The sequence below is a fragment of the Xyrauchen texanus genome, chromosome 13, assembly GCF_025860055.1.
Source record: "Xyrauchen texanus isolate HMW12.3.18 chromosome 13, RBS_HiC_50CHRs, whole genome shotgun sequence".
Classification (NCBI taxonomy): domain Eukaryota; kingdom Metazoa; phylum Chordata; class Actinopteri; order Cypriniformes; family Catostomidae; genus Xyrauchen; species Xyrauchen texanus.
Window position 1 is genome coordinate 4,254,847 of NC_068288.1, and position 23,990 is coordinate 4,278,836.

The 23,990-nt window shown below is 40.6% G+C and overlaps 1 protein-coding gene across 1 annotated transcript in view; it reads left to right on the plus strand.

Moving 5' to 3' along the window:
• The window catches only part of LOC127654302 (CMP-N-acetylneuraminate-beta-1,4-galactoside alpha-2,3-sialyltransferase-like), a 49,664-nt gene that overhangs the window by 20,237 nt on the left and 5,437 nt on the right, over positions 1-23,990 (plus strand). The window contains exons 4-6 of the mRNA XM_052141426.1: positions 9,052-9,073; positions 16,036-16,160; positions 21,586-21,699. Of these exons, the coding sequence (XP_051997386.1) occupies positions 9,052-9,073; positions 16,036-16,160; positions 21,586-21,699 (261 nt within the window). The remainder of the gene's footprint in view (positions 1-9,051; positions 9,074-16,035; positions 16,161-21,585; positions 21,700-23,990) is intronic.

The window sequence follows — 23,990 nt, forward strand, 5'->3', positions numbered from 1 at the left end:
AAGAACACCATCCCTAACGTGAAGCATTGGGGTGGCAGCATCAGGTTGTGGGGTGTAGTGCAAGAGGGAGCGGTGCACTTCACAGAATAGATGGCATCATGAGGATAGAAAATTATGTGGATATATTGAAGCAACACCTCAAGACATCAGCCAGGAAGTTAAAGCTTGGTCACAAATCGTTCTTCCAAATGGATAATGACCCCAGGCATACCTCCAGAGTTGTGGCAAAATGGCTTAAGGACAACAAAGTCAAGATATTGGAGTGGCCATCACAACACCCTGACCTCAATCCGATATAGATTTTGTGGGCAGAGCTGAAAAAGCATGTGCGAGCAAGGAGGCCTACAAACCTGACTTTGTTACACAAGTTCTGTCTGGAGGAATAGGCCAAAATTCCAGCAACTTATTGTGAGAAGCATGTGGAAGGCTACCCAAAACGTTTCATTAAAAGGCAATACTACCAAATACTAATAAAGTGTATGTAAACTTCTGAACCACTGGGAATGAGATGAAAGAAATAAAAGCTGAAATAAATCATTCTCTCTATTTTAAGAATGTGAAATGTCAGAATAATTGTAAAGTAGTGATCCTAACTGACCTAAGGCAGAGATCTTTTTCTACAATTAAATGTCAGGAATTGTGAAATGTCAGAATAATAGTAAAGTAGTGATCCTAACTGACCTAAGGCAGAGATCTTTTGCTACAATTAAATGTCACGAATTGTGAAAAACTGTTTTGAAATGTATTTGGCTAAGGTGTATGTAAACTTCTGACTTCAACTGTATGTTTAATGGACTATATTACCTTCATATCCGACATTAATCTTGACAAACCTTATATTGTTTGAAAGCTACAAGTCTCTAGCTTCGAAATATGCCCACTGTTTTGCGATCTGAAAGACATCATTACAGAAATGCATTAAAATACTGAAAGAGTGGATTTTAAAACACGCAACATGTGAGCGGTATACCTTATCTTTTATATCTTCTGTTTTTGATCCGACCAAATGATGGCAGTAAATTCAAGCATACAATCCATGGTAAATGCCCACAATCGAAAGTAGATCTGACCATTTTATCTAAAACAGTAAAAATTGAGGAAAAAACTGACTGAACATCCTTTGTTGCGTCATCGTGTAAATTAAATTAAATATATCTTATCTATTATCTGTTATCAATAAAATATTGATTATAAAACTTATTTCATCAATCAGCATCGAGGTCTTGAGGTCTCCGCTATTCTGGTGAAACATCCCATTGTTTGAGCCCACCCATGAGTCTCTTTGTAATTCAAAGGCAGAGCTGTCATTCAAACCAGATCAAAGGCTCCATGGCCTCTCCAAAATGCACATTGGCTGTTTAGTGTATAAATGCAGCCAATGGATCGCTAATCAAGATTTGATTGACAGGAGTCTAGTATGACATTTCTGTTGTTACAGGGGTTGGCCTTGCTCATTCCAGAACAGTGACGTCATCGTAGTGTTTGTTTGCATAGAAAACCTAAGGCCTCCAGAGTAGCCAAAACCTGTACTCAAGTAAAAGTACAATTACTTTCAAAAATAATAACTTGAGTAAGAGTAAGAAAGTATCCAATTAAAAGAGTAAGAAAGTATCCAATTAAAAGAGTACTCAAGTGACTTCCTTTCTTCTGCAGAACACACAGAAGTTTTTTAGAAGAATATTTCAGCTCTGTAGGTCAGTACAATGCAAATGAATGTGTGCCAGCATTTTTATGCTCCATAAGCAAATTCAGGCACCATAAAAGTAATCAATACGACTCCAGTGGTTATATCCATATCTTCAGAAGTGATATGAAAGGTGTGGGTGAGAAACAGATCAATATTTAAGTACATTTTTGCTATAAGTTCTTCACCCAGCTCAGCAGGGGGGCGATATGCAGAGAAGAATGTGAATCACCAAAAACACAAGAAGAAGAATGTTAACGTGATCTGTTTCTCATCTACACAGTCTCATATCACATCGCTTCTGAAGATATGGATTTAACCACTGGAGATTTATGGATTTCATTTCTGCTGACTTATGTCATTTTTGTTTTTTAGCTTTAAATTGTTGGCACCACTTGCACTTTTAGACTAAAAGAGCTGAGAAATTCTTCTAAAAATCTTAATTTGTGTTCTGCAGAAGAAAGGAAGTCATACACATCTGGGATGGCATAAGTGTGAGTAAATGATAAGAGAGTTTTCATTTTTGGGTGAACTATCCCTTTAAGGGCTGTTGTCAGATCTGAAGGAATTTGTCAATTAGAATAGAGGTTTGGAAATATTTCTAGTAATTATTACAGTGAAAATGTGAAAAATGTCCCACATGGAAATATAAACCAAAGCAAGATCATGTTTAATTAATGCCTACTTTTGCTATTTCATAGCTAATGGTTGTTAGTTCAGTGTAGTTACAGTTTTCAGTGTCAAAATTATTTAGATTATTAGTTCTGTATAGCAGTACCACCGCTTCCTAAATGCAGAGTACGCAGCCTGTGAAATGTCTGTTTGTAATCCAGTTGTCAATAAAGTGATCGGCAGAGCAAAAGGCATTTACACTAAATGTGTATTTTTACATGGATTTATACAGTTAATCCACTCGAAGTAGCTGCAATAGTTTCCAGTATGCGCGGGATGCGGGGCAAATGCGTAAATACTGTTTATGACATTCGGGATGCAGGACAAAGCGCACTTATTGCTGCATATTTAAAAATGTGCACATAAAAACTGATGTCATCAGTTTTTAAATGAATTAATGACATCAGTTTTTAAATGAAAATAACCATCACCATGTCACAGAAAAGGCAGCGTAATCTTAATTTGGACCTGTAATTTTAATCTTGAAATATCTGATTGACTTGGTGTTAAATGAAGGCACTGCATGATGAAACGATAATTGTTTTTACTGTGCAGAGCGAAGAAAATGTTTCAATTAGTTAGAAGAGCATGATGCTGCAGCAGTGATGGACTCAGCTTGAGTGACAATCTGTGAGAGCGGGTGAAGCTGTGTGAACTTCTGCTGTCGTAACAATCCCATTCAATAATCTTTCAATAAATTACACTTTAATTAAAGTTAAACCCAGTAATGTAATGGCAGGAACGCCATTAATGTAGTGCGTTACTACTCACCTCTGACCATTATGCTCTGAGCTTTCTTCTGTTTCTGATGAACGATTGGAGTTGAAATATAATATTTTAGCTGCTTCTTTCAATGGATCTATGCAAAAACAATACATCCTAGCTAGATTTGAGTACTTTGGAATAAGTTCCACGTCGTTTTGAGGAGTAGGCCTAATAAATGCCAAACCGGCAGGAGCGCATAATCTGTGTTTGGACTAATATCAGCTATTAGGGATGGGCATGAGTACTCAGATGTGGCAGCAATGATCGATGAACGACGGTGATCACATATGATTTGACTTTACACTCAATTCGAAATTCAGTGACAATTACCTGACAACTAAACACAAACATGTCAAAGAGGGAGCTTATTATTAATTTTGATATTGATTACGTTGTGGTTTTCAAAAATGATAATCAAAGCAAAGAGAGTGTAATTAACAATGTTTTGAACACCTGTCTCTGCAAAATGTTTGCTATACATGTTTTATTATCATTTAATGTAAGAACTTTGATGCGTTAATGGATATTATTCAATGTTTGTCACTGACTGTAAACCTCCCTTCCCTTAGTGACGTAACACACACCTGCATCTCATCGAAATGGGAGTTGAAGATTTTCGCACCAGTTTCCAAGTTAGAGGTCCGACTTAAAGCGCACTTTCCCCAGATGAAAGGATGAAATTCAGATTCTCCGAGTTGAATGGAAGGCTTATGAATCATTGCAGCAAGAACAATATGGAGACAGACATGTTATTATATATACAGTTATGTACATTATTGCCTCTCAAGTACAAAATGACAAAATGACCAACAATGCCCATCCCTAGCAGCTACAGGGCTAAATCTAAATGCACAGGCGCTGATCAGTGTGAATGATTGGGCTCTTTGGATCACTTATTATTTTATTTAGTGATGTAACCAAACTATTATATAATTTATGGCAGAAAAATATTATATGTTTATTAGAGATATGAATAATTACTGGCTTCCACTGCTAAAAATACTTGCACTAAACCATGCATTATAAATATAATTATAATAATACAAATCTGTAATTCATTTTATATAATGTTTTGAAATAGTGTGTCCTCATGTGGTTTGAGTGGTGTTTCTGAAATTAGTTTAAAAAAAATAAATATGAAATTACTTTTCACTCTTGCACTTATGGAGTTCTGGTTTCATCATGTGCATTTGCATTTCAAAAAATGTAAACTTCTATAACTTAACTGATTTCACTTGCACAATAATCTCCCAATTGTCTTCTTAAAATAAGTCTGTAGACCCAGGCATTTAAATCTAAGCATGTCACTTTTTGAACAATCAAACTTTGATATCATCTTGTGGCCACATTTGGTAGTGCGTCTACAATAATTCTAAGATAATTGGTGTTTTATAATTTATTTTACTTTAAAAAAAATTAGGTCTCTAGTCCCAAGCATTCAATATTAAGGTTGAAAATGTAATTTTCTGAAAAAATGGTAAAAAAGGGGAGTGCCAGTTAAGGGGATAGTATATAGTGATTCTCAGTGGTGGACGAAGTACACATACCATGTACTTGAGTTAATGATATATATATATATATATATTTGAATTGAATACATTTTTTGTGTGTTTAATTTTGGAGGGAAGGGGACTGTTCCCATAAGGTATAATACATTTACAGTATTTACTGTATATATTTTTCTCGAGTGTCTATGGTCATAATTATTAACATCCTAATGTTATGATACATTCACATAAACCTGCCCAACGCCATTATATATATATATATATATATATATATATATATATATATATATATATATATATATATACACACACTATATATATATATATATATATATATATATATATATACACACACACGCTACACACATACATAGAATATATATATATATATATATATATATATATATATATATATATATATATATATATATATATATATATATATATATATATATTCTATGTTATGGGCGCAGCCAATTTCCCTCCAAAATTAAACACAAAAACGTATTAAATGCAGTGTTTCTGCTACTCCCCAGGAAAAAAATGCTATTATATGCAAGTCATTTTAGTGTCAACATAATAAGCAATGTACATTATGCGTCAATATTTACCGATAATTGCTGCAATAATAGCTGCTGCTCTCTGCCCCGCTTAAAATCATTGGCAACGCAATTTGTTTAGAACTATTGAAAGCTACACGAATCACGTGACCGCGCGGCAGCGAGATCACTGTCGCAACCGTCTATGTTCGCAACTCTCATATTTAACGGTTCTGGGGTGCGTTTCCCGTACAACGACGTAACTTGCTGCTCCACTACCGTAGTACGATGCACTGTTGAAGAAATCAACTTGCTAGTCACGACTTTTTCCCGAAACCATATTGTCGCAAATTGGTTGTTCAACCACGTTGGTTAATGATGTCACACATGTGGTGGAGTAAAAACTACTTTTAATGAATCTGTTTGCGATTAGACTCAGTTATTTGCTTTATTTCCAGATTCAATCATAGGCTCGTTCTTACGCACTAGAGCATGTTCACACATGCGCACTCTTCAAAAACGGTGCTTTAAATCTATTGACAAACTAAAAGACATAAAGGACATTTGTATGTCTTCTAAATAAAAGATACTGATTGTACTGAATGGCGTCTTGCTTATTTGGCTCAAGATAATAATTTATTAAGCCCACATGTTATAATAACAAGAAACTCTGCTGTCGTTCCAACCATACAACTCTGCGATAATGTTTGCGAATGTTCGTTGGAACGATGGTTTCGGGAAATACCGACTCGTTGAACTATGATGATAACGACGGAACTTGCGACCATAGTTGGCTAACGATGCTTTTGGGAAACGCACCCCTGGTTCACGCTTAGTAGATGCCGCCAAGGCAAGTTCAAAACAAAGCGCGCACGCTGTACTGTGATTGGTGGCTCATTTGACCAGTTACGTTTTTATCCACTCATAAATAAAAAGGATCGACTGATTTTTTAAATGTAGTAAAAAGTAAGATATTTGACTTTGAAATGTAGTGGAGTTAAAGTAAAAGTCTCCCCAAATTTAAATACTTCAGTAAAGTACAGATACGCAAAAAAGCTACTTAAGTACAGTAACGAATTACATTTACTTCGTTACTGTCCACCACTGGTGATTCTACACACCCAGTCCCTTATCAGGCTAATCAAGAGGGATAAAGACAGACTGCGGAAGGTGGTGGAAGGAGGCGAGAACCGGCTTGACAATATAAATAATAGTTTTAATATAAAACTGAACAAAAAGACACAAAAACACACATGACGTTTCAGCTGGCCGTAAACGATCTCTCTCTCTCCCACCACATTCCACAGTTGGCCTTTATCCCTCTCAGAGGCTTGATTAGCCTGAGAAAGGACCGGGTGTGGAGAATCACTATAGAATGTAGTTCAATCATTATATTTATAGCCTATTTTGGCGTTAGCCAGCTAGCCAGCTTTATCAATAGCTTTTAGCTAAATTTGGTGGATTATGACAATAGCTGTTTATAAATTAAACTGTATTTTATAAATATGTTGACACAATTCATTATTGATGTGATTCCATCACAACTGTCATATTAATATATCGATGTGCTTTTGTTTTATAATAATAGAATGTATATATTTTCTGTATAACCAAGTTATGTTACACTACTGAATGTCTTTTGCATTATCTTGAACACTGTCTAGCATTCATTTCATGTGTTATTGTAGTTTACCTTGCTGAAAAATTACAGATTAACATTATGCCAGTTACTGTGAATCGGGAAAAATCGGGAGAAGATCGTTGAAATGATTTGAAAGTTACGAAGCAAGATGGCTTGCAATTCGTTAGGGTTAGCAGGCAAGATCAAGTTAGCTAAAATCACACAGATCAATCCTTATGGCACTACATATTTCACATGCTTTGCATTTATGTAAGCTTACTTGTCCAATAAGAAGAACGCCAATTCAGGTTCAGTTTTGATTCCCAAAACCGAACGAAGGTCCCTCCAGGAATCAAATGCCCTGACGATGTTCACTCTAGTTTTCACTTCCTGCTTAGCCAGAACGGGATTCAGTAGATAAAGGTTTTTTTTGGCTTACTCTGAGTTTGTGTAGGAGACTTTGATGTGCTGGGAGCCGGACGTTTGCTGGATTCCATCTCTAAGATAATATTACCTAGCATTGTAGAGAGTTGTCGCTGTTGAATAGCAGAAGATAAACACTGAGGCAAGGCTCACGTGAGCACACATAAGTGTCACATCCTTTCGATTTTCCTGGCAACAGCGACCCGCTCCCTTTGGATGAAAATCAGTCTATAGGCTTTAATAGGCAACCTAGGAAGTCCGGGAAGGGCACATTTTTTAAGTTGCATTACAAGCAGTTCAAACATTGGCAGAAAAAAGGCGAATATTACATGAAAATTGTACATATTGCACCCTTAACTGTTCTGGGCTGTGTTTCTCAAAAAAAAAAAAAAAAAAAAACACAGCATGATGCACTCCCCTCCCTTCCTGGAGGGCGGGCATTGCCTTTCCGGCGGACACCAGCTCACTCCTCTCCTGGTGGATTCCAGCGAGGCCTCCAGCCTCTAGTGGAAGGAACCGCACCTCCCTTTCTTTGGCGGCAGGCAGGGTCCCTCCATCCCCAGGTAGATGGCCGCAGCTGCTCCTTTGGTGGACAGAGGTGGTGAGGACTCTGTGACAGTGCATCCCTCCTCCTTCCCGGGTTTCGGCACCACTGTAAGGGATCTACAGGTTTGGGAATGGAAAAGGAAGAGATGGGGAGCAGTGATATGCTTCAGGTAGCTTTTATTCTCTCTCTTTCCAGTTCGTTTGAGTGCCGCCTTCTCAGGGCTAGGAGGAGTTTGAAAAAGTAGGTTTTTAATTGAATTAATAATGGCTGACAGGAAGTGTGGCCGACTATGACAATATCATGATCTGGTATTGTTAAACTTGGATTGACTCAAGGAATCTATCAAGAGCAGAGTCATAACAATAGGCTAGAATTATCAAAAGTTATTAGCATTTTTATATATTTCATTATTTTTTTTGACCACAAGGTGGTGCTGTCCTGAAACTTGTTGAGCACCTTCAGGGCATTGTGCCGATGACACATACCAAGTTTTTAACGATACACCAATGCGTTTGTAAAATAATGCATTTTACAACTAAATTTAAAATGGCCAACACCCAAAATGTCTGACATATGCAAAATTAGTACCTTGCGACATAGTATTCCCCACAGAATCGAAAGAGTCCAGTTTCGTTATTTTAGGACAAACAGTTCAGAAGTTATTAGCAAAAAACAGTTTTTTGACCCCTAGGGGGCGCTGTGCCAGAATGCTGCAGGTCACCTCAGGGCATGTTGGCTATGAAAAATACAAAGATTTTCAATTTTGCGCATTCTTTGTTGAATTAGTTGAAGCGCCATTAAAAAATTGTTTGATCTATCAAAATTATTTTTGTCCTGATTGTCTCCAGATGACCACATCAATTTTCGTGTAAATCAGACATTTTATCTGAAAATTCAAAATTGTGGAAAATCTAGTTAGGCTGAAATTTAAGCCATGGTAAGCTTTTGACTCGGTATGAGCTCAGGATTCAGGAAAAAAATAAAATTATTTGTCTGTAGGATTATGTTCAAAAGTTATTAGCATATACATGAGTGAAATTTTGAACTGTTGGTGGCACAAGAGGGTTTGAGATAAAGACTCCAAATATGCTATGGTAGCATTTACGACTGTCTACTTACTACCTGTGTGCAAAATTTCATATCTTTCTTGTGAAATGTTCTATTGGCTGCCATAGGAATCTTATACAGAATAATAATAATAATAAATATAGCTACAAGCAGCAATACTGGGGACAAGCCAATTACTGATGGCTTGAGTAACAAAAGAAGCATTGTGACACGTTTTAAGTTAGAATTCTGATGAATGCTGTTGGAGTTAAAGATAAAAAAAACATCTATTGTCATGTTTCTCAAGTTAAATTTCTGTTCTATTTAGTGTACTAGTTGCACATTAAAATCTCTAGTAAAATCGCTATTAGTACATTAATAAAGAGCATTTACTCAAGGTTGTGCAGAAGGTTTTAAGTGCAACATTGCACACTATACATTGTTTTGTATATTCTCAAGCACTTTGTAGGATTTTTTGGAAACAAATGAAAAAGTCAGTTTTTACATCCATAGAGCTATATGAAATACCAGGTGACATCTATGTAATATTTAGTTTAATCCAATTTAAACAAAAAAAATGTTTAAAGTTTAATCCAATATTTAAAACTTGTAGGAGCCTAGATGTTATGATAGTAATGAGACCTAATGGAAGAACAAGTGCAATCACTAAAATATGATATTAAAATGTATTATAATCATTCAAAACTATTATACAATATTATATTGATAACTTTTTTATTCCAAACAAAGTATAATTTAAAAACATTTTCTGTTTTGGTTTTTGGTTGAGTGCATCTAGAATATTTGGTTTAGGTCAAAAATGTTCATTTCAGTGCATCACTAGGTGCCTTGGCACCTTCATTGCTCAGCCTCTAATTAAAGCACTGCAGTTATTGGTAAAAGCCAATAAAGGAAATAGTGAATTCAGTTTCACCATGTTTAGCGAAATAAAACAGGAGACAGTTAGTTACCTTATTGTATTCTTTAAGGAAAACTTAAGTCACTTCAACTGCATTTTTGTGCAATGGAAAGATATCCTTTCAGTTTAACTATTTGTTTTACTACAGCTAATGTTTTTGCCTTTGAACACAATTGTTTTTGTCTCTTCTCATAAGTTTTTTGTATTTTTTGACAGTGATGCTGATTTCAATATATCATTTAAACAAAAATATATGTTTTTATTATTTCCATGACACTAAATTGAAAACAATTAGTCTAATTAATTGAAATATTTCAAGCAAGCACATTTAACCATTGTTTACTACAGGGCATCCATACAAATATCCTAAAATATCCTAAATGTCCTAAAATATTTTCATTTTACAAAGAAAATGCAACAGCCTTAATTCCTCTTTGGTATTTTTTTTTTATAAATTTGGTACATTCAAATTTGTTTGTGAAACAATTCTTCTCAGGCATGGTCTGCAAATAATCAGCATATTTCAATTTCATGTTGATTGGACAAATGTTATAGGAGTAATAGCAACAACAAAACATTTACATAAAATTAAATCATGGCCACATACAAGGTTTCGTAACGATTCGCCAATGCATTCATAAAATACAGAATTTTGCAACAAAATTCAAAATGGCAGACTCCCAAAATGACCGACATGGGACAATTGGGCATCATTTGACTCTGAATGTTTCACTGAATCTAAAGAGACCAGTTTTATAATTTTTGGCCAAAGTGTTCAAGAGTTATAATCCAAAATAGTAGTTTTTGCTATCTCCTGACCAGAAGGGGGCAGTGTGGTGAAACGCTGCAGGTGACCTCAATGCATGATGGCGATGACACATACCAAGTTTTGTCACAATCTGTCAAAGTGTTGTGGAGATACAGCATGCATTTTGGCATGCTCGCCGTCAACTTCGTGAAGCCATTTCTCAGGAACATTAAAATCATTTTGGTGGATATCGGACAAAAATTGTAGGAGTAGCGGAAAAACGGGTTTCCTTAAAATTTAAAATGGCATACAATCTAGTCGGGTGGAAATCAAGGTATGCATTCGAGCTCAGGAAGAATGGGGACAAAAAATTGTCTCCAGGACTTACAGTTCAAAAGTTATTAGCGTAAACATGAGTGAAAATTTGACCTGTTGGTGGTGCTAAAGAGTTTAAGTTACAGACTCCAAATTTGCTATGATATCAGTTCAGACTATCCTCTAGCTGTGTGCAAAATTTCATATCTTTCCTGCGAACGGTTCTATGGGCTGCCATAGACTCCCATGGCAGAAAAAAAAAGAATAAGAACATTAACAATAACAATAGGTACCTATGCACCTATGGTGCTTGGCCCCTAATAATAATAATTATTATTATTATTAATATACAACTATTATTTAAAATAAATATTATTTTATTATTTTTTCTTACCAGATGAAGCTGAATTTATAGGTTACATTAACTTTGGAATATGTTGTTAACTGTGGTTTCTCCTGGTATTTCTGATATTTAATTATTTTATATTTAATAATTGCTTGTTTTGATTATTAGGGAGGTTGCATATATATGATATATTTATTTGAGTTGTAATTATATTACTATGTAAGAAGAGACAGCGGAGTGATACGAGAGAAATCGAATTAGTAATTGGCCGATATATTGCAGAAACTGATAAATAAGCCGACATTTAGAGTTTTTTAATTATCTGCATCAGCCGATAATTTGCATCGGCAGAGATGCAGCTTAATTGGAAATGACACTGATCTGATTCTGATAAGTGAAATTTACCATGAATATTTTTTTTTGTTCTTCAAACATCAGTTGTCTCATATTTCATCTCCAGCATGCTCTTCTCCGCCCACCCGATTTGGAGCAAAATTGTTTGGTCTGGTGTAAATGATGCCACAACTGTGGGACATTCATGGAAATTAGTTTTACACAATACATTTTGAAATGGTTTATCTCTATTTTCACTCATTCAGAATCATTTTGAAAGTCTGGGACAAGGCTGAAACTGTAAAACCTATAAATAAAAGGCAACTGAAATACATTTTACCAAAAATAAACATTGAAGGCCTGGTTAAGAAACCTAAGATCGTTTTAATGAGACCTTCACATTGCGATAAAAAGTTCAAATCCAGGGCTCAACACTAAGGATTTTTTCTACTGGCCTGGTCGGCCCCAGCACAAAACTGAAAAATAGCTGTTAAAATAGCTAAATATTTTTATATTTATACAGTATATATTACGTTTTTAAGAAAATTTCACCCAAAATTGTATCATATTTATAATTTGCAAGATAGAATTTTTGCCTTATGTAACCCATATAAGTGCTTTACAGATAAACTCAGCCGTCTTGCCTTTACACATGTGTTTTTAAGCTAAGTTTTTAAGAGTTCTGTAGATCAAATTATGGGTTTTCTGTCAACTGTTTAGTCATACTGTCAACTTTTAATGTTTTCTAAAACATCAACCTGCGCCCTTGATGCACTTCCCACATCTATTTTCAAAAGTGTGTTCAACTGTTTAGAAGCAGATCTCCTAGAAGTGATAAACTCTTCACTTCTCTCTGGGAGTTTTCCAAACTCCCTGAAAACTGCAGATGTCAAGCCCCTCTTGAAAAAGAGCAATCTGGATAAGACCATATTAAGCAACTACAGACCGATCTCAAATCTTCCTTTCATAGGCAAGATCATTGAAAAAGTTGTCTTCAATCAGCTGAACAAATTCTTGAACTCAAATGGATACTTTGACAATTTTCAATCTGGTTTCCGATCGCATCACAGCACAGAGACAGCGCTCATAAAGATAATAAACGATATTCGCTTAAATACTGATACAGGCAAATTATCAGTACTGGTACTACTCGACCTCAGTGCTGCATTTGACACTGTCGATCACAACATACTTCTTGACAGGCTGGACAACTGGGTGGGGCTTTCTGGGATGGTCCTAAAATGGTTCAAGTCATACTTAGAAGGGAGAGGTAATTATGTGAGTATAGGAGACCATAACTCTGAGTGGACGTCCATGACATGCGGAGTCCCTCAAGGCTCAATTCTTGCGCCACTCCTGTTCAACATGTATGCTCCCAATGAGCCAAATAATGAGAAAGAACTAAATTGCTTACCACAGGTATGCACACGACACACCGATCTACTTAGCCCTATCACCTAACGATTACAGCCCCATTGACTCCCTGTGCCAATGCATTGATGAAGTTAACAGTTGGATGTGCCAAAACTTTCTTCAGTTAAACAAAGACAAAACTGAAGTCTTTGTGTTTGGAAAAAAGATGAAGTTCTCAAGGTGAATGCATACCTTGACGCTAGGGGTCAAACAACTAAAAATCAAGTCAGGAATCTTGGTGTGTCTCTAGAGTCAGACCTTAGTTTCAGTAGTCATGTCAAAGCAATAAATAAATCAGCATACTATCATCTGAAAAATAATGCAAGAATTAGATGCTTTGTTTCCAGTCAAGACCTAGAGAAACTTGTGCATGCTTTCATCACCAGCAGGGTGGATTATTGTAATGGACTCCTCACTGGCCTTCCCAAAAAGACCATAAGACAGTTGCAGCTCGTACAGAACGCTGCTGCCAGGATTCTGAGCAGAACCAGAAAATATGAACATATCACACCAGTCCTCAGGTCTATACACTGGCTCCCAGTTACATTTAGGATTGATTTTAGAGTATTATTACTGGTATATAAATCACTCAATGGGCTAGGACCTCAATATATTGCAGATATGCTCACTGAATATAAACCCAACAGATCACTCAGATCATTAGGATCACATCAGCTAGAAATACCAAGTGTTCATTCTAAGCAAGGAGAGTCTGCTTTTAGCTATTATGCCAGCCGCAGCTGGAACCAGCTTCCAGAAGAGATCAGATGTGCTCCTACAGTAATCAAATTCAAATCCAGACTCAGAACACATCTGTTTAGCTGTGCATTTACTGAATGAGCACTGTGCCACTGTGTCTCCGACTGTTTGTACTGTATTTTATTTTATTTTATTTTATATTCTAAACGGTTTCAAATATTTTTTTTAATTTTTAATTTATTTTTTTATTCTTATTTTAATCTCTTCTATGTAAAGCACTTTGAATTACCATTGTGTATGAAATGTGCTATATAAATAAACTTGCCTTGCCTTGCCTTGCCTTGCCTTTAATTTTTGTAGTTTTCACAAGCAGGATCAAATAATTAGTCACTCAGATAAAGATCTGATTATTGGCTATATGTAATAAACATATGTATCCCTGAGAGAAGAGACCATGCTCCTAAATCTGTTGTGACGTGTAATATACAGTAGGTAGATATTTGACCTCATCTCTGAATTAAGAACTTGTATATAAACATGAAATTAGACAACCCAAACAAGACCAAAACTGACTGATACACAAAGCACAGAAAGAAAATACATGTACAGGAAAAGTACTAGGAGTGTTGTGGATGATATGAAATAGACTGTTTTAAATAGTCGTCTTCACCCTGCAGCTGAACAGCTCTGATAATAATAATAGCCATAGTGATTTTGCTTCTATTCATATCAAACGGCATTTTAAAATACATAACCTAAATGTTTAGGCCTACTTGCATTTTGGATACTGAGCAGCTCAGATTTCCAGCCACATGTATAACCGGGGTATAACAAAGTTTATTAGGTTTCATTCAGTGCTTCAATGCGCTTTTTTATTTTTTTACTGTGGGAACAAAACTTGCGCTCTTTCCATTTACAAATGCATGTTAAACAGTGTCTAAGCTGCACAGAGAGATGATGAGAGAGATGAAATTACAGTCCATTAGAAAGACACTATGGATTTATTGTGTTTCAATGTATGTATTACTACATTTCACCAACATATTAAAATGAAAAAAATGTATAAAAAAATTGCACGCTGTGAACATGGAATGTGTGGGATACTTAAAAAGTTTTGTAAGATGTACAATCCCTCTCTGAAATTCCTGCAGTGTTTTTTTTTATTCTGCAATTTTCTACACATTGGTAATTGACTGCTAGAACACTTGGAAAAGAGCAAGGACAGTTCTAGGAGAGTGTGCTCTATGTCTGCACAGTTTTGAGCACTCATGTGGTTGTGCCTTGGCGTGCCCAGTTTATTATGCACTTGTGCATGCTTGAGAGCAAAATATATAATCATGCTCGCTCATCTCTCAGCCTTCGGACTGTGTTTGCTTTGTGTCATTTTTGTTCTCTCTCGCTTGTTGTCTGCTTGCACTAACTTTATAAATGCAGCATTGACCCGAATCACTCTCACGGTGGCCCTACGACATCGGGCAGTCCTTATTGTTGAGCCCTGAAATCTGTTCATTTTAGATAATAAAAATCGACCCCTGGCGCAGGAAAGTACCAATTATATTTATTACACGGCTCTCTGAAATACTAGATTATGATTTGTCAATGACACCATCTAGTGATATTGCTCAGTAACAACCACTCATCCGGGTATTGCGAGCCATCGTTCCTATTTCTCTGATCACTGTGCAATCTCCACAAGTAAGCTAAGACATTATTTAAACTCACAATCAATGTTTCATGTGCAATTATTTATTTTATTTGGCAAGTAGTCTTGTAATAAGATGCATAAAGAGCAGTCAGACAGTCATTAATTATAAAATAAACATCAACATAACTCAAACTGGAGGTGGATTTCAGCTGTCCAGCAATTTATTTCTTCCCATTATTTACATAATTTCAAGTATTTATTTATTTGGTTAGTAGCCATGTAATAAGCTGGATAATGTACTGTCAGGTAGTTGTTAACGCAAAATTATTTTGTGATAACAACCGGCTGACTGTACACTAACCCTTACATATTCAACTTTGGGCACAAATGAATATTGTAAATATTCAATGGATTGCCCAGCTTTACCCAGCTTTACTATTGGGTGCAGGTGAAGTGTGCGTCATACTAGGAGAGCGAGAGGCCTGTGTTTGGGCATGCTCTTGGCTCAACGCCATTTCTGGTGTGTTTGCGTCACTCTCTTTATTCTGAATATCAAAGTGAGCGGCTTATTTACTCAACTTAGTGTGTTATTCGGCAGCCACAAGTCAGTGTAATGTGTCAGCTTCACTTACAACCCTTTCTGTGCTTATAATAGCTCATTCATAGAGCTGCTTAAGCTCATATCAAAGATTGTCAGTAAAGTCACGCAGGTTTAGTAATAAAATTTTTTTTTTCATGTGTGTGTTTTGTAATTTACTGTATATCCTGTTTTTCACTCTGTCTCTTTCAGCGGAGTATGGAGGGCTTCTAGAATCTGTGGCGCGTGTCATTCCTAGAGAACCCGAGGACATGCAAATCCTCAATCCGCATTTCATACAAGAAGCAGCCTTCAGATTAATCGGCCTTCCACACAAAAATGGCCTTGTGGGAAGAGGGGTGAGGAGCATTGTGTACTCAGACTCATATATTTACCCAGTGTTCTTACTTAGCAGCCTTATCCAGAGTCTGTTTGAGCCCTGCTGCCACGGAAACAGTAGTTTAAGGTGGTGCAAGCCACAGGACTCTAGTTATGATATGTTTCCTGTATTATCAGCATACAGGCAGAGTGTCTGGTGCAGGATTAGCCAAGAGAGTGTCTCTCTGTGTAGATAAAACCATGAGACTCCAAACACACTGGATCAGACAGTGACCTGCAGATAAACACACACATAGACACACATCTCTCTCTGATACAGTCAGTCACACTCGGTATATTAGCTGAATAAGGAAGACACGGGAAACAGCGTCGGCTTCAAGGTAAGATACTTTAATTTAGATTTTTACAGACAAAGTCACTGTACACTACGTTTCCCTTCTTTGCCTTGGTGTCGGGTTCTCTCTCTCCAGGCTCTCTTGCTGCTGCCTTTTTATGCCGCTCTCCCCATGCTACTGCAATTAGACACAGGTGTTAGACATAATTTAGCTCAGGTGTGAGCGCCCTCACCGCTTTTCTCTCCTGGACGGGCGCTTGACCACGCCCCCGCTGCCACATACCCCCACCGCCCGACTCAAGCCGGGGCGTCATCCGGCCTGCCTACCACTCCCCCCCCCATTTCTGGAGAGGAAGTCAGCGGCAGCCATCTGCACCCCCGGTCTGTGGACCACCTTGAACTTAAAGGGCTGGAGGGCCAGATACCAACGGGTGATCCGGGCGTTAGTATCTTTCATGCGGTGGAGCCACTGCAGTGGGGCATGATCCGAGCAGAGGGTGAAGGCCCACCCCAGCAGGTAGTATCGGAGGGTGAGGACTGCCCACTTGATGGCCAGACACTCCTTCTCTACGGTGCTGTACTTAGTCTTCCTCAAGGAGAGCTTCCGTCTAATGTACAGCACCGGGCGCTCCTCTCCCTCCACCACCTGCGAGAGTACGGCCCCCAGCCCTCTGTCTGAAGCGTCCGTCTGCAAAACAAAAGGGAGAGAGAAGTCAGGTGCATGCAAAAGCGGCCCCCCACAAAGTGCATCTTTAATCTGTGTAAACGCCTGTTGGCACTGCTCCGACCATTGGACCGGATCTGGAGCCCCCTTTTTAGTGAGGTCAGTCAGCGGGCTGGTGACATCCGAATAATTAGGCACAAATCTTCTATAATAGCCAGCCAGCCCCAGGAACTGCCTCACCCCCTTTTTGGTCTTGGGTCTAGGGCAAGTCGCAATCGCCGCGGTCTTGTCAATTTGGGGATGCACCTGGCCATGACCCAAGTGGAACCCCAGATACTGTACCTCCACACGCCCAACCGCGCACTTTTTCGGGTTTGCCGTGAGCCCCGCCCGCCGCAGCGATCTCAGGACGGCCCTCAGATGTTGCATGTGCCGCTGCCAGTCATTGCTATAAATGATGATATCGTCTAGATAGGCAGCGGCGTAAGCAGTGTGTGGTCTGAGGATCCTATCCATGAGACGCCGAAACGTGGCTGGTGCCCCAAACAAACCGAAAGGAAGCGTCACGAATTGGTGTAATCCAAACGGCGTGGTGAAGGCCGTTTTTTCACGGGATATTGGTGTCAAGGGGATCTGCCAATAACCCTTCGTTAGATCCAAGGTCGAATAAAACCGAGCAGTACCTAACCGATCGAGCAGTTCATCAACACGGGGCATTGGGTACACGTCAAATTTAGACACCGCGTTGACTTTTCTATAATCCACACAGAAACGTACAGACCCGTCGCTCTTGGGAACAAGGACGACCGGGCTGGACCAATCGCTGTGGGATTCTTCTATTACTCCCATCTCAAGCATAGAACTACTTTCTTTTTGTGTTCGGGCAAGCAATAGGGGCGGCAACGTACCACCACACCCGGCTCGGTCTCGATGTGGTGTTGTATGATGTTTGTGCGGCCCGGTAGAGGAGAAAACACGTCTGCGAACTCCTTTTGTAGTTCAGAAACCTCTGCGAGTTGGCGCGGTGAGAGGTGGTCTCCACAAGGAACCGGGGTGTTAGGATTGCAGGCTTTGTTTACCTCCGGTCTGAGCTCCGCCCTCTCCGGAACTACCGTTGCCAACGTCACAGAGGCCGCCTCTTCTCTCCACAATTTCAGAAGGTTGAGGTGATATATTTGACGATATTACCCCCTCTATCGGTACGTTTAACCTCATAATCGAGATCCCCTACTCGTCGTGTGACCTCAAAGGGTCCTTGCCACTTGGCGAGTAATTTAGAGCTCGATGTTGGGAGTAATACAAGCACCTTATCTCCCGGTGCAAATTCCCTTAGCCGAGCACCCTTGTCATACAGCCGGCGTTAGCGTTCTTGAGCCTGGAGCAAATTCTCCTGTGTTAATTGCCCCAGTGTGTGTAGCTTTGCTCGAAGATCAAGAACGTATTGAATTTCATTTTTACTATTAGAAGGTCCCTCCTCCCAAGCTTCACGGATGATGTCGAGGACCCTGTGTGGGCGTTGCCCGTACAGCAGCTCAAATGGGGAAAACCCCGTGGAGGCTTGCGGGACCTCTCGTACTGCGAATAACAGGGGGTCCAGCCACTTATCCCAATTCCTAGCGTCTTCGTGTACGAATTTACGAATCATATTTTTGAGCGTTTTATTAAATCGTTCCACCAGTCCATCTGTCTGACGATGGTACACGCTAGTGCGAATCGACTTAATGCCCAAGAGTTCGTAAGTTCGCGAAGTGTTCGTGACATAAAAGTAGTGCCTTGGTCGGTGAGGATTTCTTTCGGAACCCCCACCCGGGAGATTATCTTGAAGAGTGCCCCGGCAACACTACGTGCTGAGATGTTGCTCAAAGGCACTGCTTCCGGATATCGCGTTGCGTAATCCACCAGGACTAACACAAAGCAATGTCCGCGTGCCGTCCGTTCTAATGGCCCGACGAGGTCCATTCCAATTCTCTCGAAGGGAACCTCGATCAATGGAAGGGGGCGCAAAGGCGCTTTTGGGGTGGCCAGTGGGTTTACCAGCTGACATTCGCGGCATGCCGCACACCACCTGCGGACGTCGCCGCCAATGCCCGGCCAATAGAAACGGGCTATTAGGGGGAGAAGTGTCTTCCTTTCCCCTAGGTGACCGGCCATAAGATTATAGTGAGCCGCCTGGAAAACCATTTCCCGGCGGCTCCATGGAATCAACAATTGTGTCACCTCCTCCTTTGTTTGAGTGTCCTGCGTCACTCTATACAACCGTTCTTTAATAACCGAAAAATATGGATATGAAATGGCGATGCCCGGCCGGAGTTGTTGACCATCGATTACTCTCACTTGGTCGAAAGCGTGCTTATGGGTTTCATCCTGCGACTGCTCCAAGGGGAAGTCCCCCTCCGGGAATTCCCTGAGAGGAGGGGCGACGACCTCGCCCCTTCCCGCGTCATTCGGAGCAGCCGAGGATGGCCCCGGCCCCGGCTCCGCCTCCCACGCCAAAGCATCGCACGTCACACATCTCTTCACTTTCATGCAGGACCCATCCGCACAATCTCCCTCTAATACATTTCTAAAATTCGGCCAATCAGTACCCAAGATTAGCGGATGGGTGAGGCGGGAACTAACTGCTGCCTCCACACTATGTTTTCCTCCCCGGAATTGGATTGCCAAAGTCACCATGGGATACTTGTGAACATCCCCATGCACACACCTCACCCTCACCCGTTTAGCTGAGCCCAAAGCCCCGGGTTGAACCAAGCGTTGGTGGATGGTGGTCTGGTTACAGCCGGTATCCAACAATGCTTGGTATGTACCCCCCTGGATCCTTACCGGAATATGGTACGCTCCAGCCCGATCGGGGGCAGCCTGCGGGACATCGGAGACCCGCACCACCGTCCCCACCTCCATCAGCGGACACTGATCCCGGAAGTGGTCCGGGTCTCCGCACCTCCAGCAGATCGGCCCAGGCGCCACGGCAGCACCTGTGCTGGCGGGCGCCCCCACCTGAGGAGGAGAGCGGCTGAAGGACGGGGCAGGGGTAGGCGGGTTCTCCCACGGCCGGGAAGTTGGTCTTAAGAATCCTCCACGCCTGCGCGGGGCAGGAATGGGCCCTGGGGAGAGAGCAGAGCGAGAGGGAACAGGGAAGGGGGAAAAAACAGGGGAAGACACAGGGGAAGGGGAGAGAGAGAGAGAGAGCTCATCTGCTCTCGGAATCGCCGCCATGTGGTCCTCCGCAAGACGAACGGCCTCCTCCAGCGACGCCGGGCGGTGGCACTGGACCCACTCCGGCGTTCTCCTGGGCAAGCGCTGAACAAACTGCTCCAGTACCACCTGATCGACAAGTCCCTCGGCGTCGCGGTCCCCCGCAAGTAGCCACCTCCGACAGGCATCACGGAGCCGCTGGGCGAACGCAAACGGGTGGTCGGACTTATCCAGTTTCATAGCCCGGAAGAGCTGGCGATTTTCTTCCGGGCTCTGACCAACCCGTTGCAAGATGGCTTTCCTCAGGTCTGCATAGGCCAGGAGGCTTGTTGCCAGCAGTTGTTGCGCCGCGAGTTGTGCTTCCCCGGACAAGAGAGGGACTAGGCAGGCTGCCCACTGGTCTTGTGGCCAACCCCAAATCTCCGCCGTGCGTTCAAACAGGTCCAGGAACGCCTCTGGATCATCTGCCGGCCTCATCTTCTGTAACGCCGGTGGGGGCAGTGTGGCGCGGGTGTTTGGGGTCGTGGCTGTGGCTGGAGCGGCCTCCTGGCTGAGGAGGTTCCGGATGGCGAGCTGGTCCTCTGCTTGAGCCCGCAAGATCTCGAAGAACCGACGATCCTGGTCTTGCCGGAGCTCAAGCAGGGATTGTTGGTGGCTCTGATGGAGTGTGGCGAGGGACTGGAGGACTTCCGCCAGCTGGGAGGACTCTATGGGACTCTATGGGGCGACTCTTTTCCATAACTTGCAGAATTTTTTTTTCCAATTCCCGGGTTTCGGCACCAGTGTGACGCTTTTCCACTAAGGAAGACACAGGAAACAGCGTCGGCTTCAAGGTAAGATACTTTTGATTTTTACAGACAAAGTCACTGTACACTACGTTTCTCTTCTTTGCCTTGGTGTCGGGTTCTCTCTCTCCAGGCTGTCTTGCTGCTGCCTTTTTATGCCGCTCTCCCCATGCTACTGCAATTAGACACAGGTGTTAGACATAATTTAGCTCAGGTGTGAGCGCCCTTACCGCTTTTCTCTCCCGGACGGGCGCTTGACCACGCCCCCGCTGCCACAGTGCATGACAGATTTCACCCCCATCTCCAGTCTTGGAGATGTACAGAGTAAAATTTCTATTTTAACTTCTAAGCAAATTTCCATGAAGTATACATATATTTACCTACAATACATACTCAAGCGTGACTATTGAGTACTGTACTTTATAAATATTCTTCAGGGAAGTAAAAATTATCTTGGTTTTCTTCAGAATATTCCTACATTGGGAACAGTTGCGATCATGATGGCCGTTCATAACTGTGATGAGATGGCCATGACTGGGTTTGGATATTATGAGAAACTCAAGATGTCTGCAATCAAAGAGGTAACAGCACCACACACACTATATATTTATATATAATATAAATAATAAATATATATATTATATATTGGCTGGACCACTCAAGGACATTCACAGAGTTGTCCCTAAGCCACTCTTGCATTGTCTTGGCTGTGTGCTTTGGGTCATTGTCCTGTTGGAAGGTGAACCTTCAGCCCAGTCTGACGTCCTGAGTGCTCTGGACCAGGTTCTTATTAAGGAGATCTCTGTATTTTGCTGCGTTCAGCTTTACTTCAAATCTGACAAGTCCCCCAGTGCCTGCCACTGAAAAACACCCTCACAGCATGAAGCTACCACCACCATGCTTCACCGTTGGGATGGTATTGCACAGGTGATAAGCGGTGCCTGGTTTCGAATAATTACAAACTAATCCGTTTCAGATATTAGTACGTTTAAGTCCTTATAGGTTCTCGGCTTTAGCCGTTTAGTTTTATTTGGTTCAGTATAGATTCTCGACTCACCATTTAGCCCCAGGTATTTCTCTCCTTAAATACCAATGATTCTATTGATATTTCAGATGTGTATGTTTGATGTTATACAGGATTTGGTTTAGGGAATTTAGGAAGTTGTAAGTAGATCTGTAAAACTTTTGATTGAGTAGGTTGTTTGATGTTTACAAAGAATGCACATAATCTGTATACAGCATCTGGTCCCTGTGAGAGATCTGGAAGAGTTCATGCCCCTGATAGAATACGGTATTTTACTAAGTTCTTAAATCTTACTTGGGATTTTACTTTGCTGAATGGGAATGAGCACTGAGACCTCTTGAATGATACCAAACATGTAGGATCAGAAAACCTTTTACATTACAGAACAGGATAAGTCATAACATCTTTGTTTTTGGTGTCATTAAAGTGACCTGAGGTGAGAGAGAGAGCAGATATGAGTGAGATTTGCGAGAACAGGATAAGTCATCCTAAAGTGACCTGAGGTGAGATAGAGGGCAGATGTGAGATTTTTGTATAAAATCTTATATTGTCCTTAAAATGTAGGTAGTGTTGTCTTAGGTGGAGATTGGTTTTATGATGTTGGTTCTCGAGTTCTTTGAATTTTACCGGAAAGGGTGACATTTGGGGTTAGACATTCTGGTGCCAGCCTTACAGTGACTAAGCTGGATTTGGAGCATGTCTGGGAGAAGTTGGAGGACTTGTAGAACCGTAGCCAGCAGAATAACATCTGTATTGTTGGAATTCCTGAGAAGAAGGAGGTCAAGATAAGGTGAAATTCCTGGACGGGCTCTTTCCAAGTCTGCTTGACATAACAGGCCATAAGCTGGAAATCGAGTAAGCTCACAGGGTTCCGGCTTGGCGATCTGCTGAGGGAGACGGGCCCTATTCTTGCCAAATTTCTGAGATCATCCGATAAAGATCTCTTTACATGAGACGAGGAGTAAATGAAGGCTTTATTGGAAGAACCACAGCGTTTTCTTATTTCCAGACTTTGCAAATTCGACAAGAGAGAAATGTGATCTATTCAAGGAATGCAAGAAAGTCTTACATCAACAGAAGGTTGCTTTTTTGATTGAGAATAGATGCCAAGAATGGATGTAAAATATTAACATGTCCCCAGCAAGCGATGTCCTTCATAAAGTCAATGGAGTAAGTTATTTTGTGGTACTTATGTTGCAGCCGAGTGGACTTACTGTTAAATCGACAGCCCTAATATATATATATATACTGTGTATATATATATATATATATATATATATATATATACACTCACCTAAAGGATTATTAGGAACACCTGTTCAAGTTCTCATTAATGCAACTATCTAATCAACCAATCACATGGCAGTTGCTTCAATGCATTTAGGGGTGTGGTCCTGGTCAAGACAATCTCCTGAACTCCAAACTGAATGTCAGCATGGGAAAGAAAGGTGATTTAAGCAATTTTGAGCGTGGCATGGTTGTTGGTGCCAGACGGGCCGGTCTGAGTATTTCACAATCTGCTCAGTTACTGGGATTTTCACGCACAACCATTTCTAGGGTTTACAAAGAATGGTATGAAAAGGGAAAAACATCCAGTATGCAGCAGTCCTGTGGGTGAAAATGCCTTGTTGATGCTAGAGGTCAGAGGAGAATGGGCCGACTGATTCAAGCTGATAGAAGAGCAACTTTGCCTGAAATAACCAATCGTTACAACCGAGGTATGCAGCAAAGCATTTGTGAAGCCACAACACGCACAACCTTGAGGCGGATGGGCTACAACAGCAGAAGACCCCACCGGGTACCACTCATCTCCACTACAAATAGGAAAAAGAGGCTACAATTTGCAAG